The sequence below is a fragment of the Vidua macroura genome, chromosome 1, assembly GCF_024509145.1.
Source record: "Vidua macroura isolate BioBank_ID:100142 chromosome 1, ASM2450914v1, whole genome shotgun sequence".
Lineage (NCBI taxonomy): Eukaryota > Metazoa > Chordata > Aves > Passeriformes > Viduidae > Vidua > Vidua macroura.
This window is the reverse complement of record NC_071571.1, coordinates 33,902,247-33,917,847: the sequence shown is the minus strand read 5'-3', so window position 1 is coordinate 33,917,847 and position 15,601 is coordinate 33,902,247. Positions and strand designations below refer to the sequence as shown.

The following is a 15,601-nucleotide window of genomic DNA, read 5'->3' as shown; positions in this document are numbered from 1 at the left end:
GGCCAGCCCAAGTACTGACTTTCAATACCTTTACATTGTAAAAAAAAAAAGGTTAAATTGGTTTTGTGCAAAATTGCCTAAGTTGCAGCATTAGAATACCTACAGGAAGTACGGAAAAAAGAGATATACAAGTATTATAGTGGTGTTCCTTAAGTTGCCATTCAGCACAGTTAAATATGAAAATGTGTTTTGTTTCGTGAAAGTACAGCATTTGGAGCATGTAAACATTTGTAAATTTAAGCCATATGATTGCATATTGGCTCATCCTGAAACAATAAAAGTAATAATAAAAATAGTATCTATTCTTAAAAATATTTCCATATTAAACTTAGAATTAGTTCACACATAAAGAAATATGACTTTTAATTCAATTACAAGGGTTTGAACCCATTGTATAAGTAGCATCAAATACATTTGAGAACACTGAAAAGTACATTGCATTTTAGGCTGGAGGGCAATGCTAAATCTAGTTCTCTGAAAGAGATGTGCTATCTGTTTTGCAAGAGAGGTAATAATAGAATTATGTGTAGAGGATCCCTGAACAGGAAATAGAACTGGGAAAGGCCTTGAAACAAAAGGATTCTTTAAATAGAATCTTTCCAATCTTTCCAATTGCTGGTTTTCTAGCAGTTGTTGTAATCTTGTGTTATTGTACTGCTTTGCCTTTCAGTGCCTTAAAGCTTTGAGAATTAACTTTGACTATGCTGAAATTAGGCAGCAGAAGGTGATTTGTTACTTTGTAGGTAATAGTTAGGCATGCTTTAAAATAAGCATATATTTTAACAGAGAAGCTGAAAGATAAGACTGTGTGAGCTATTGACTGTATCCAGAGGCAAGATTCAATGCCAAAGTGCTTAAAGAAAGCATAGACATATCTGAAACAATGCACTCTGATGACGGTTCAGATTGTCAGAAAAATTCTTGGTCTCATACCACCGATGACACTTGAAGGGACAGAGTTCAAAAGTTCATTCAAAAATGTTCAATGCAATCTTCACTCCTATTATTTATGCATTTCTTTCCAGTTTCATTTGGTAAACCTCTGTCAGTTGTCCTCTCGTAGACTGCACCCAAAACAGGTAAAATTAAAACTTTCAGCTGAGCAATCTTCCAGGAGAAAATACTGGAGACTGATTTATTTTAAAATTACCTGTCTGACACTTCTTTCTGGCTATACATTTCTATTTAATTTTCAAATTTTGTTAGATTCCTGCTATTAAATACTAGGTACTTTTTTAAATGTTGTGAATGTAAATATGCCCCTATTGATTGGGATTGGTATATGGCATTGCTACATCTTCAACTCTTTAAGATAAACCAGAAATGCTTAAGAGCATATATGCTATGTTATCCACCCCATTTAAATGCCTTTTGTTTCATTTTTGTGTGTTTATTGTCTTAATTTTCTTATATGACATGAAAGGACTAGTGAATACATAAATAGAAATTTACCTGCTTCTACCACTGGCTATTTAAAAAGCAGACCTTTTATTAAGAACACTTGAACCCATACCTGTTGAATAATGCGGTTTAAATGCATATTTCAGTGTGACTATATTTTTCTTTTCTTAGTGATGTGCTTACTGCCTTCACTATTCGAAAAAAAATGCCATGTTTTGTTGGGTTTAGGGGCCTCTAGGAAGGTAATATGATAAAATCATAAAGTACTGAAGTGTTTCAAGTATTTCATATTTGTAAAAGAGGATTGATATCTTGTTAGAATTGTACTAATACTGGAGAAACAGGTAATAATACTAAATATCCCTGGTTTATTTTTTCTTGAAGGTTCTTGTTTTGATGTTATAATGGAGGGGTTTCTTCAGTTTTTATGTATCTATTCCACAGAACTATGTAAACATAGTTGCATTTTGCTGTGGAGTTAAGGTAGAGTGTGCAAGTATTTTGTACTTTCCAGATACATTCAAGTCCAAGTAGCAAAATCTGCAAACCTGGTGACATACAGCTGACTTTTCCTTGTGATTTGAAGAGCTCAACAAGACTGACCACACATCTGGTTTTGTTGGTCATGCATTTGCATGTATGTTGTTCAGTCAAAATTATGTTGTTCAGTCAAAATGGATGAGATGAAAAGCTGTGATGGCAAGGTGATTTGCTGGATCTGTTTGTGGCTTTTGCTTGTTCCATGCAAACATTAAGCTTCTGGAGGCTTGATGTTCATTTTGGTATTGTTAGAACAACTAACTAAGAATATAAGCATCGCTTTTCTGGGATTTTGCCTTCTTTTTTTTCAAAGAGAACATCATAAACATCTATCCCTTTGAGTTTTTCTTCTATAGTCACACAACAGTCTGTTTTCTGGTTGATGATCTTCTGCACAGAGAAAGCTTTTCAAGAAGGCAAGATTATGATGATACTGGAAATGGAACTCTTCCCTCTTTCTAACACCCAACAAAAATTATTCTTGATTTTGCAGTATGTGATTGGGATAAAGTTTTATTTCTAGGACTTGAAGCCTCATCAGTTAAGATAGTGTCTGTTGAATTTTAGTTGTGTGGAGGGTTAACAGTGGCCCACATAGTGGAGGAACTGCATGCATGTTCATGTTTAATTTTTGGACTTCTCCTAAAAGACCAGAATTTCAAGCAGTAGTGCTGGGCAAGACTTGTTTTCTTTGAAGAAGGACTATTTTCTTTGTTTCTTTTGTATTCAATATTTCACGTGTATTTGATGCTGTGCTTGCTCAGAACCCAGCAACATTTAATCAGACAGCTCAGTGTCAGGTGCTTTACATTTGGACTGTCTGAAATCTGCTTTGAAATTTTGGGATCTTGTATATGTGGAATGTATTGCTTCTGTTCATCCCTGGCTGTACAGCCTTCTTGCTGATGTTCAGATAAAAAATTAAATACTTGTTTTGAACTGTGCTGAGCTCTGTGCATGTAGTTTTGCTATCCACAACTGTAGGTACATGCAGCATGTTGTTGTTAAGTTTTCATATTTCTGTATAGGTCTGGAGATGAGATTTAGACCATGTATCTAAATATTAGTGATGTGTAAAGGAGTAGCTAAATCTGGTACTCCAGCAACAGCAAAAGGATGTTTCTGTTGCCTATGATTTTGTGGTGGAGTATGGGTCAAAGGTGGAGAATGGGAAAGAAAACTGTAATGAACTGCTGTTTCTTAATGTTTTTAATACAATATTTTGGGTGAAAATAAGCAGATAAGTTGATCAATCATACTGTATTTCCTTTCTTATTGCACTGCTGTTAACCTTTTTACTTGCTAACGTTTCAGGTGCTTTGGTATTTCTCTTTGACATTACAATGACTGGAACTAAATGTAGTGCTTTTTTAAAAATGCTGCAGACAGAACAATTTCATCAGGCCTTTCAGCTTGTATTTCTGTTGAAAAACTTGAAGTATCTTATGTGTGCATTTGTCTTTTGCAACTTATTTTCTTTGGCTGATTCCTTGGAGGCATCAGTTGCTATTTAATGTAATCTCATAAAATTTTCCTTGTGCATCCCCCTCATATTAAACTGCCTCAACAACAGCTTCTAGTTTTTGCATGATTTATTGAGAGGGCAAATTCTTTTCTGTGTTTTGGCATCATTCTATAATACATCTAAAACAAATTGAAGATCTTTATTCCACCATCATGGCCAAGTTCAAGTACAAATCCCTATACAAATCTACTCAGGCCTTCTTTTGAAAACAAAGCTTCTCATGATCATTTTGCCTGTTTTGTTTAATCAGTTGTTTTTTATTCCCCCTCCACTACTTTCTACCTTCCATTTCTGATTGTGTTTACATAATTTTTTCTGTTCCCAGAAGGGATATCCTCTTGTACTGTAACAGATGTATGTACCTCTTGTTTATATGCATGTATCATTATGATTCATGTAAATCCCTAAATATGTTTTCCTTGAGGCCTCCAAGGATCCTTGCATATACAACAGCACTTCTCAGATTGGCATGTGGGACTGGAAAGTTTGGAACTGGCTTTGTCTTTGGACAGCACCTAGCAAAATTGGGACCCAACTGTGACAGCAAGTGAAACTCTGAAGAAGTGCTCTTAGAGCAGTCTCTGCCTGCATCTTCTATCTTCATATTATTCTGAGAGCAAAATCTGTTTAATTACGCCCTCTCATGCTGGGCTGTCCAGAACAGGTAGCATATTGCTCACCTCTCTTGCATCCTTCTTTCAGTGTCTACTACTGCTAGGAAAATAGCTGCATGGAGCATTAATGCTGATGCACATAGTCTGATCCACTTGTCTTCATTCTTGCCAGTGCTTGTGGGAGAGGGGGTGGAGGAGGAGGAGGAGGAGGGAATTATTATTCTGCTGCTGACATAGGGAGAATGAGAGTAGCTTGATGCAACAGAAGATTATGTTCCCTAAGGATAAACAAACAGAAGGAGATAAATTAGGAGAGAGGATAATCCTGTTAATATGTGCATTCCTTAATTCTGATCCAGTTTTTCAAAATGTATGATTTCACAGAGGTTAGAAATTTAATTAATACCTGTAAACCATCTCTTCAAGTTTACCTTTCAGATTGTGGAGTAGTGTTTTGAGTTGGCATTTGAGATGCACAAATTTGCTTATAAACAGGAATTGTAAGTAGTAATATGAATACCACGTGAGGGAAAAATAATAATGTGCACATCACCATCCCTTCTTTAATTAAAAAAAAAAAACAACTTTGGTTTTCTGGACTTTTTCACAATACTGTTTGTTAGGAAGTCAGGGCAGCTTATTCCTTGCAATCTTCTTGTTGCTTTTTCAGCAGAAGCTGGGCCATTGTGATATTTATCTGAATTCAAACAAGGCTAATTAAAAGAGCTGCTGACAGTTGTTGTGATCTGACTTTGACTGGAGCTTGATGGTCATTATGGGTAAATAATGAACTAGGTCTGCAAATGTAGCAGCTGCCAACTTGGGATAGAAGAACAGCTATTGCGTCCAATTTAAGGATCTATCGACCGCTTCCCTTTTCCCTGCAGATCTTCTTCCTAGCAGAAAACTAATGTTTTATACTGCTTTGTTTTGTGGTTTCAGCTATTTCTAATATAGTCTATAATTTCCTCTTAAATATTTAACCTAGTCCATTATTAGCTTTCAGAGTTAACAACTTTTCCATTGGGCTTTCTTTGCATTTTTATTTTGTTTTGTTTTGTGGGTGGGTTTTTTGCAGTTTGTTTTTATGTACAATGTAACTGCTTAAATAATGATGATCATGTGTATTTAATTTGCCTGTTGCTGCAGAATAAAAATCCATTAGGTTTTTTTCTCTGTACAGCCATAATCTCACAAATTGTATAATTCGATTATGCCATAAAAGAGATGTTTCTACTTCTTTAAGCGTGCTTTTGTCTGGATTAATATTTGAGTGCTTGTTGTATAAATCTTGAAATCACTGACCTGAACCTCCATTTCCATTTTTGCTCAGAAATCACTAGCTTATGAGGTTTGGTGATTCAAAGCTCTATTTGTCAGAAGAGAGAAACAGCAATGACTTTCACTAAGGGGCACTTCCAAGTACGTTGTCGCTTCATCATGAGCTTTGCCTTGTCCCGTTAGCAAGTAGGAATGGTATCTTAAAGGGAAAATGACAAATTTTAATAATAGATTAAATCAACTTTCTTCTAGAATCCCGGCCATTATAAATGCAGGACAAACTACAGAATTTTATATACAGAGGAACTTGCATCTACCCAGCATTTACTCAGCTGCCATTAAAAAAGGCAGCGTGCATTATGTAAAATGTACGGAGGCACTTGTGCATTAGTGCATAATGCAGCAGAACTAGGGATCTTGCTGAGAAGAAATGATCCCAAGCGTGCCCCTAAAAGACAAGTCTTGCTTTGAGATATAATGATGAAAAATTGCCCATTTATTTGTGTCTTTGTGTTTCAGCAAAAACGAAACTTGGACTCGTTGAGTGTCGTGCTGCCGCAGGGGTTTTGTGCATGTTTGTGTGCGTCCATGGGCACAGGCGTTTCTGTGCCTGCTTGGAAAGGCCAGCGATACGTTAACAAGGGGTTATGTTATGCTGGTTTATGTTAAACCAGATCACCCCCTAACATGTGCAGAGCCATTCATCTGTGTCACCAAAACCCAAGAGAACATCTGACATGGACTTCGAAACAGAAACAGTGATCACTTACAAATCAAACATGGCACGCTCTAAACCGATTGTGCACGGCAATCTTTTCGAGAAAGGACAACTAATTGAACATGATAAAGTGTAAAGTTAATTAACACCTTTAAATTTGTTGATTACTTTCACGGGATTATATTGTTCGTTGAGGAGCAGCTTTCTGTCCCAGCTGTCGCCTTTTTAGCGAATGTCGCTGGTAAACAATAGAGACACCATAACAAGTCGTAAATGGTCCCTGTGACAGCAGCCCCTTGTGAGGCTGCATCTGTAGAAAATGATTAGAACAATTGCATTTTAAAGACGGCTCACATTGCAGCCCGGTCCCATCGGTCCTCTTCTTTATCTCTGCTGATGGCAGACTGGTTACAACATTTAAGTTCTTTTGAGCAAATTAAGTGATTTACTGTGTTTTAGTTATAAGGCAGCAGAATAGCTTCATAGGTCTAGCTTTGATGCTGATTTTTGTAATAGGGAGAAACACAAGCCCTTGGAGTGGCAGTGTGCTGTGGGGTTTTTTTCTGAGTCTGTTCCATTTACTTGTTTCCTGGAAATAGATTGATGATGGCAGACGTTGTCTAATAAGAAAGTAGAAAACATTGATACCCTACTTATATTTTATAAGATAACAAGTCTCTTCATGGTTATTTTAAATTTAAATATTCTTTTATTTCCACTAGGGATTTATAGCTGATTTTGCCTTTACATGCCTTTTAATTGCTTCTAGATTTATATATGTAGCAAAACAATAGTAACCTTTTCAGTTAATCTTTCCTTGTGTATCTTGGTTTAACTTTTCGTGAGTTGCAAAGACAAAGTATTTTGTGTGAGCTGGCAGGTACTTAAAAAAATCTGCTTGGTCCTTAAAAATAAATACACACTTACACAAGGTACACAGATGTAGCTTCTCAAGCTCAGCCTATGTGAAAGAGAGCAAATATGACAAGAACCTGCTTGTTTGAGCAGCTACAGTCACTTAAACTGATTTTTTTTTTTTTTTAATCAGAATAAAAGACTAGTGTTTCCTTGCACTTCCCCAAGTGGAACAAGCAAAGCTTCAACTCCTGTGCTTGAAGGTGCAACATTGTAAAACAAGATAGAGGATTAAAACTCTGGCAATGTTCTTCTTGTTTGTGTTTTATTTTAAATCTAGTTAGATCACAAAATTAGTTGTTAAAATTGCAGCTCAATGTCGAGTAGAAAAATAACAGAATAGATTATTTTTTGCTGAAGCTTCTTGATATTACAGCTTTCATCTCTTACTTGTCCTTCAGAGACTCTGAAACAGCTCCGTTTATATCATTTTGGTCTCAACTTTGTCAACAATGAATTTTTTTGTCTGCAGATGCAGCGCAACAGTGGTTTAAATATGTTGGCACAGGGATATGCTTGGGTGCATTGTCTTTCCAGCAGTGTTGCTGTTTTCAGCGTTGCCACGATGATGGTGCTGTAATGCATAGCCTTACAATATCACTTCTTTTTATCTCATTTGCCCTCTGTTCTTACAAAAATGTAATAAAGCTGAAACCAAAAGCAGATACTTTCATATAACACCTTTACATCAACATCTCTTTTCTAGCAAATTGTGTTCTTAATAATAAGCAAACTGATAGAAACTAAGCGGTTTTAATGATGTAGCTACAGAGCTAAGACCTTTCTGGGCTTTTTATGGAACTGGAAACATCAGTGGCAAATTTCAAGGTTTTTTTGCAGCAACATGAAATACTGTTTAAATAAGCACAGGAAAGTGAATACGGAAGGGCAACGTGTCTGTCAAACAAGGCTGCTTGGCCTGGATGCTAAAACTTGAGGTAATTTTCAAACTGTTCCAGGGTAGCTGCAACCAGTTCCTGTTGACATGTGAGGGCTCCTAAGTCTCCATTCCTATTTTTGTCTAAAATGTTGAACTTAAGAACTGCTCTGTAGCAAGTTCAATGAGCAATCCATTGGCAATCGAATGAGAAGCACCTGGATTGAACTTGCCTCACAAGTAGCACAGCCAGATGTGACAGGATGCTTTGAAGTGCAGTTCTTTATGTACCTCTTTTGATAAACAACTTATTGCAGATCTTCATCCAAAACCTGCTAGTATGCAAGTGGGAAACTCATCTCCAAGTGGATATGCCATATGCTGCAGTACTACTCTGTAACTTCTCACCATATTTTTTCCCAGAGCCATTTTCTTGCATATCCCCTCACCTAGCTAGATCTCTTGTTTTTCTGCAGTCCTGTTCCTGTCTATATCTCTGGGACAAACTCTGATGCTGTTGGAACCAACAGAATTGGAGTTGATCTGCTCTGTGGGATCTGCTGGTATGATGACCTTGCAGGAGTCTGCACATAGGTGTGGGTTATTATCCTAGAGAAACCAAGTGTAAGACTGCGGCTATGGGCTCCAGCAGTCTTGCTTTGCAGCAGAGAAGGAAATCTTAACACATGCTAATCATAGATACAGTTTCTCTGAAAACTATCCCCAAGGATGTGAAGAGACTTTTTGTATTTTAGAAAGAACAGCTAGATTTTAAACGACTTTTGACCCTCACAGCAGTGGTACATAAAGCATTATCTTAGGTGGCAAGACTTCATATGAAAAATAATAGTTAGCATATTTAAATTGCATTAGCTGTTCTGCATCTCTATTGCTCTGTTTAGTGTTAAAACCTGATAATACTTAACTGGCTTGTGTTGGTATGGAAGCTGTGATTGTGAAAGAAGGCTGTGCATTCTTGTATAATGATTTTTTTTTAATTTCTATTTTTAGCTGAAGTTACAGTTCTTGTACTCCTAGACTCCATGCCAATTTTTTTTTTTTTTTAGTTTCCAGTCTTAAAAATTTGCTGTGTTGCTCGTTTGATTCTGATAAAATAGCAGATAGTTGGCAAGGACCCTAGGTGATAAAATCTACCATGAAGCAAATAGGTTTCTGTTTTTAAAACAAGAGTTTTCCAAGCCTTCTGCATTATACAACAAATTGGTCTCTTTTTTTCTACTTAACTAATTTATTTTTGCTTCTTGAAATGTGTTTGAACAAGTGAGAGAGTGCAGCTGTCAGAAGATTAACCAGCTGAAAACTATTGTCAGCATTAATTTTGCTCTAATAAATGAATCTCTGAAGCTATTTAGCAGTCTGTAATCTAGATACAAGGCTATTGACCTATGATGGATAGTACTGGATTTTGTTTGTAAGCTTTGACTTAAATTGTCTACTTAATTTGCTGCAGGTCAGATCACAGGATTAGTGGTAAAGGCCATTATGTGGTTTGAATAAAAATAACTAGAGGAATGGAATGAAAATCATTGTGTTTATTAATGTAGCAATCTTTGCGGTCATGTACATAGTGAACTGGTAGCCAAAAAGACAACAATGACCTGTTTATGCTAGCTAGTTTGGGCTTTGCTCTTTGCCCAGTTCCTGTGAGTTGCCTGGAGAGGAGTTGTTCAAGTGAGATCAAGGATTGGCTGAAAATTGGGTGTCTCTCAACCTGGGCAGGAAGATCTTCACCGCTGTATATATTTCAGTACCTCAGCAGTGTTCTGTATACAGACCGATTGTTTCATTAAAGCTGTGGGTCTGAGTTCTCCTGGATGCTCCAGTTCTGGACTTAATAGCACAAGAAAGATACAGATTTACTGGAGTGAGTCCAGCTAAGGGCCATGAAGATGGAAAAGGGTCTGGAACATCTTCCATATGAAGAGAGACTGAGAGAGCTGAGACTGTTTAGCATGAAGGGAAGGCTCAGGGGGGATCTTATCAATGTGTATAAAGACCCGATGGGAGAGAATTAAGTAAGGGAGCTACACTCTGCTCAGTAGTGCCCAGTGACAGGACAGGAGGCACAAATCAAAACTCAAAAAATTCTGTCTGAAGCACCAGAAAACACTTTTTTTTTTTTTTACTGTGAGGGTAGGCAAACAGTGGAAGAAGTTACCTAGAGAGGCTGTGGAGTCTCCCTCCTTGGAGACACTTGAAGGCTGACTGAACACAGTCCTGGGCAACATGCCTCAGGCTGGCCCTCCTTGAGCAGGGGGGTTGAATGAACTTGAGAGGCCACTTCCAGCCCCCAGAATCCTGTGATTCTAGGTTCTAATATAGGCTGAGCAGGTCATCACTGGGAGCATCTTTACTGTTGCCTAGTTTTGCATAACTGGTGGGTATTTACTCTTTTTGAGACTTTGATCTGCCAAATTTGTCTGAAATTCTTCAGTGACTTAAAAAGATAGTAGATGTTGAAAGGCAGGATGGGAAAAACAAACACTTGCAAGATACAGAAAGGGGCATTTGTAGACATAGCCACACAGAGGAGTTGCACACAGTGAGAGTATCAATTGAAATTTTTATTGAGAAGCAAAAAAAAAAAAAAAGAAAAGAAAATCAACAAATTCTTCATTGTGAAAAGCTGCAGTGTAACTATCCTTGATGTTATAAACAAAGTCCAAAACTGACCACTTCCTTAGCTGTCGTACAGCACTTCAGAGCACTGCACCTAATTGAGCATGTTTAATTTGAAAGTCAGTTGTTATCTGCAGCTGTACACCCCAACCAGCCAATGTTTGATGCATAGCACTGAAAATTCATTGTGGCTATGCTTCTTGCCAGAGTGAAAATTAGTGAGGAAGCTGATCTGTTCATCAGTTTAGGCCAAATTTTCCTAGCAGTTATACCCATTAAATACTGGGATTTAAGTTAGGGATGTAAGAGTAATTCATATTAGAATTAGGCTTCTTTTAAGGAATAGAATATTTCATGGAGTGGAGGTAATAAATATCACATGAAAAATTTGCCGGTGTTGTGCTTAGGAACTGTATATTCAAAGAACTATGGTGTGTGTTTACTGAACTGTGCTAAAGACAGGACAGACTACAGGAATAAAACTGGGAATAATGTGTTTGTGTATGTGTATGAATAATTTTTACATTGTCTTTACATAATAATTGCATCATTGTAGATACATTAAGTTTATGTGTGGGAACTCACTTAAAGCTTCTCAGATTAAGGAGAATTTTGCTTCAGATTAAGAACATCATAAACTGCAGAAATTCAGAAGACTTGATTTTATATGCTTGTGTCTTTTAGCTGTTCAATCATGTGAAAATCAGGAAGCATTGATAAAAATTAGCCTAGATTTGGAAAGGCTGATAAAAGCAGAGTTGTCTTTGAGCAGTAGTTTATTAATGGTTGTATGTGAAGAGTAGTTTGATAAAAGAGAAATTTTATTTAGTAATTTAGTTAGTGAATTTTGTGGAGTGCAAAGTTGCAGGAAAAGTTGATTGTTTCTTTGTATAAACTATAAAAAGTTTTATGCCAGTTTTATGCAAGTCTTACGACTTTTCTGCTAGTGTGCCTGGAAGATAAGGTGGTTTTATCTCCATCAGATATTTGAGAATTTAGATTGCTGATCTTTGAGTACTGGGAATGTAGGGTTACTTTTACATAGAATTTGAGAGATTCATCTTAAGCAAAATATTAATTTTGCATCATCACACCTTTACTGGTAAGAGAAACTGCCTAAGTTTTAAGGCTTTTTAATAGTGTTATTAAATCCAATGTTATCTTGATTCAGGTGTTGGAGCTGCTCGAGCTGGAAACCTTACTTTCATGGTTGGTGGAGTGGAACAAGAATTTAATGCTGCCAAAGAGTTGCTGACATGCATGGGTTCTAATGTGATTTACTGTGGAGAGGTTGGAACCGGACAGGTAATGCTTTCTGTAGGGCTAATAGCTATCTCAGTCTTTCCTTTTTCTGGCTTTTTATTTATTGATGCCTACTCTTTTACTCAAGAACTAAAGGCTTGAGTATCTTCAAACATTTAGTATCTTCATACTTCTTTGTTTGTCTCTAACCTTGTGTTTGTAAATAATGTCATGGCACTTTTGTCCAATATGTTGTGTAACTTAGTATAAAAATCTGACTGGTATTTCTTCACACTGGCTTGTTGAGATTATACTTCTTAGGGGAGAGACATTTTGATTTTGTTTCATCTGAATTTAGATTTACTGGATGTTCTGAAGAGCAAAGAGCCCCTACATGGCATGTGTGCTAGCTGAGCAGTACTAAGAAAAAAGGTATTTTTTAATCTGTGAAGGAGCCATAGAGCAACTTTCATTAACTGCTATCTGCTATCACAGATCTGTGTTTTCTCTAGAAGAAAGCTGCCAGAACATACTTGATCATATTGTCCTGGGCCTAGTGGATTGCTTTATGTTAATTCTATGAAAATGCATAAACTAATTGATGGTTTCACCTGTTTTCAGGCTGCAAAGATCTGCAACAACATGCTATTGGCCATCAGTATGATTGGAACTGCTGAGGCTATGAATCTTGGAATCAGGTTGGTTTGATTTTTGTGGTGGATTGAACACCACAAAAACATTTTTTCCATGTTTACAGTTTTTATATATTATGGTTGACTTTTACTGAGATGATGATTAAAAGAAATAGGTAAACTTTTTGCCAGCAGTTATCTTAAAAAGCCGTGAACAGGCTAAAGGGATTATTTAACTAAAGGAACTATTTTCAACATGGGAATATTCTCTTCTATTGGCTGCATAGGTTGTTACATTCTACAGCTGAACTTGTTTATTTGTTCTGCTGTAGTGTAGCCTACAATAATGTTTGTCATTCATTATAAACATCCAGAGCTAATACAGAGGTAAGTTTTTGTTTGTATTCTAAAGTAATGTACAGTCTATTCAGAATATTGTACTCCCATATGGCTCTCATTGGCTTTGTTTAATTCTTAAATTGTTCCAAGATCTATTGTAAAGTGAAACTTCTACTACAGTGTGTATATCAAATTAAGATGAAAGCATAAAACAGAACATCTACCTTTCTTTCACTTTATGAGAGCACTTTGTCCTAATTGCCAAAACTCCTAGTTTGTCAAAAAGCTGCAGTATACTCCACTACACTCTTGCCAGTGCTGGCTACCATTTCTTTTCTAGCATGTGCTACATCTAATTTTAAAGTGATGCCATATTTGAGCAAAATTATTTTTATTTTCCAATTGTGATGTATTTGTTTTGCTGTGGTCTTTGTCGTTTTGTTTTATTTTCCGAGTGCATGCAAGTACCAGTTCAGTATCAAGGCATTTGAACTTCAAATAAATTCTTGTAGCCAAATCAAAATAATTTGCAAATTTATAGACAGAGAAGTCCTGTGTTTGAAGAGATTATCTTGCAATTGTGTATCTTTTAGGGTCTTTTCATTAATTATTTATCTGCACAGTTGCATCCTTAAAATTTGCCTGCTAAAACTACAGATACTGTAGGTACTTATCAACTGGGCTCAACTGAACTGTGTTCATGTGGATTTGATACACTATAAAAACAGCAAGAGGGCATCAAATGCTTAAATAAATAAAAAAGAACACCTACATATGCGCACATACACAAGACAATGTAATGGATTCACATTTCCTCTTAATTACCATATCAAGATGCAGTTGTTTTATTGAATTGCCCTTGTCTCAGATGTTAGACTGTCTTGACCTATTAAGTTGTCATGTTGTAATTGAGATAAAAGAGGAATTTGCTTTGCATCAGTGCTAATTGGTTTATCAATATCCTGTACCATTTACATTTTAAAATTGAGAGTCTGTAATATACTGAAGCATGTCTGCATCAAGCCATAATAAAACCAGTAGCATTGTTTACAACTTTTGTAATCGAGTGTTATCCAGAAAGCTTGCATAGGGTTCTGCTTTAAGTCATGATTCACGTAATAAGGCATATGCAACTAATTTTTTTGTTATGGTTTTATCTACATTTGTAGGAATAACTAAAATAAAATCAAGAGGTTTGGAAGAGGGGTATTCTCGGGCATGTAAGCCCTGTGAAGAGCAAGCCGATGTCTGCAGTCACTGTAGCTTGAAGGTGTTTCGAATTTTTTCCTTTTCCAGTTTAAATTTTGGGTGAATCTGTATTCGTCATTTGTGAACAAAAATCCAATCTGAAAGTAACAATATATAAACCTCCCTACCCTACAATTAAGGTTATCAAGAGGGAACTGTATTTATTGTAGAAGAAACCTGCTGATTTAAAATCAAAGTATAGAAATAGCAGAATCTCATTAGTCAAAAACTGCATGAAGTTAAAGACAGAGGTGGTTATTTAAAGCCTTATGAAGTAATTTAGAATCCTTGCATTGATTTTAATTTAGTGTGATTCAGATCTTAAGAAGAAGACTTTTGCTTATAACCAAAATAGGATTTATAAGAATACCATTTCCACTTGGAATGTGTAAAAATTTCTAATGTAGAAGTTTACTGTTGTCATTCTAATTATTAGAAATTTTGCTATGTTAATAATTTTAGGAAGTTTTTTTCTACTCTAAGGATAGTGTGGCTGCCTGCTCTGAAGAGAGTAGGAAACTGAACTGGATTTATCAGATTGATGCTTATCTGCTGAAGAAAGTCAGACTTTGACTTAATAATGGTAAAGGATACTGAAAATCTAAAAATTTAGAATAGGAATTGTGGAACTTAGATGTGTTCTTAACTTTCATATAGAATATAAAATGTCATTATGTCACACACTGTATATCTGCTGCATTATTTAAATTGAGTTCTAGGGACTTTGAATAATTAATTATACAAAATACTGTTGTCAGAATTAGATGTAGCTACAAGATCATATTACAACGGCTTCCATAAACCAATATATACTCTAAACTTAAGTCTTCAAAGCAGTGTGATATTAATTCTATTAATAAGCCACTTCTTCTCTAATGTTTTCATAAACCATGCAGTCTAAATTTTAATTTTCTGAAGTAGAGTGACTGTTTTAGTAATTTCATATTTTTAAATTACTGCTTTATTTGTTTTATATTTGAAATTATAGAATTTTTCCAAACTTCAACATAAGTAGCAAATAGAAATGAGGAGGAAAGAAAACTGACATTAATGAACAAAAATTCTACAATAAACTCCCAGAAAAGTAGGCCATATTGCTATGTAATTTTACATTTATATTTCACTTGCTTTACTCAAACATCATCTTTATTTACTTATGAAGATGTCCATTTTCTCTGGAAGTTATTGGGATTATATTGCATAAATACTTTTAAAAAATTTTCCCATCCATAGTTCTGACCAATGAAATGCATGTTATGTTCAGCTTTTCCATTACTTTCCTGATGATTTATGAATGTTACTAGTAGAAGTTAAAAGGTGTGGGAGACATTGCGGAAATTTATTCACCTTGTCATTTATATTTTCTTTTCTTTCTAGCATGTTAGTGCAACTCATCAGTAGAAAAATCTTTAGTACATTTTGCTATACAGTTTTACAAGTAGTGTGCATATTGCAAAATACTGACTTACTGTGTCTAACTGACACACAGAGTACATGTAAACTGCACAAATAAAAAGTACAAACATGAAATTATACTGTCCACAGTCAGAAAATATTTTTCTTTTTCATTCTGCTGATCATCTCAGTGCCAGTAACTTTGTTGTACTGAGCCCTGAGCTCCAGTGAAAC

The 15,601-nt window shown here is 35.8% G+C and overlaps 1 protein-coding gene across 3 annotated transcripts in view; it reads left to right on the top strand.

The window, feature by feature from the left end:
- Positions 1–15,601, top strand: part of HIBADH (3-hydroxyisobutyrate dehydrogenase) — an 86,219-nt gene that overhangs the window by 57,811 nt on the left and 12,807 nt on the right. For all 3 annotated transcript variants that reach the window (XM_053970366.1, XM_053970384.1, XM_053970374.1), the window contains 2 exons: positions 11,683–11,816; positions 12,375–12,451. In XM_053970366.1, the coding sequence (XP_053826341.1) occupies positions 11,683–11,816; positions 12,375–12,451 (211 nt within the window). The remainder of the gene's footprint in view (positions 1–11,682; positions 11,817–12,374; positions 12,452–15,601) is intronic.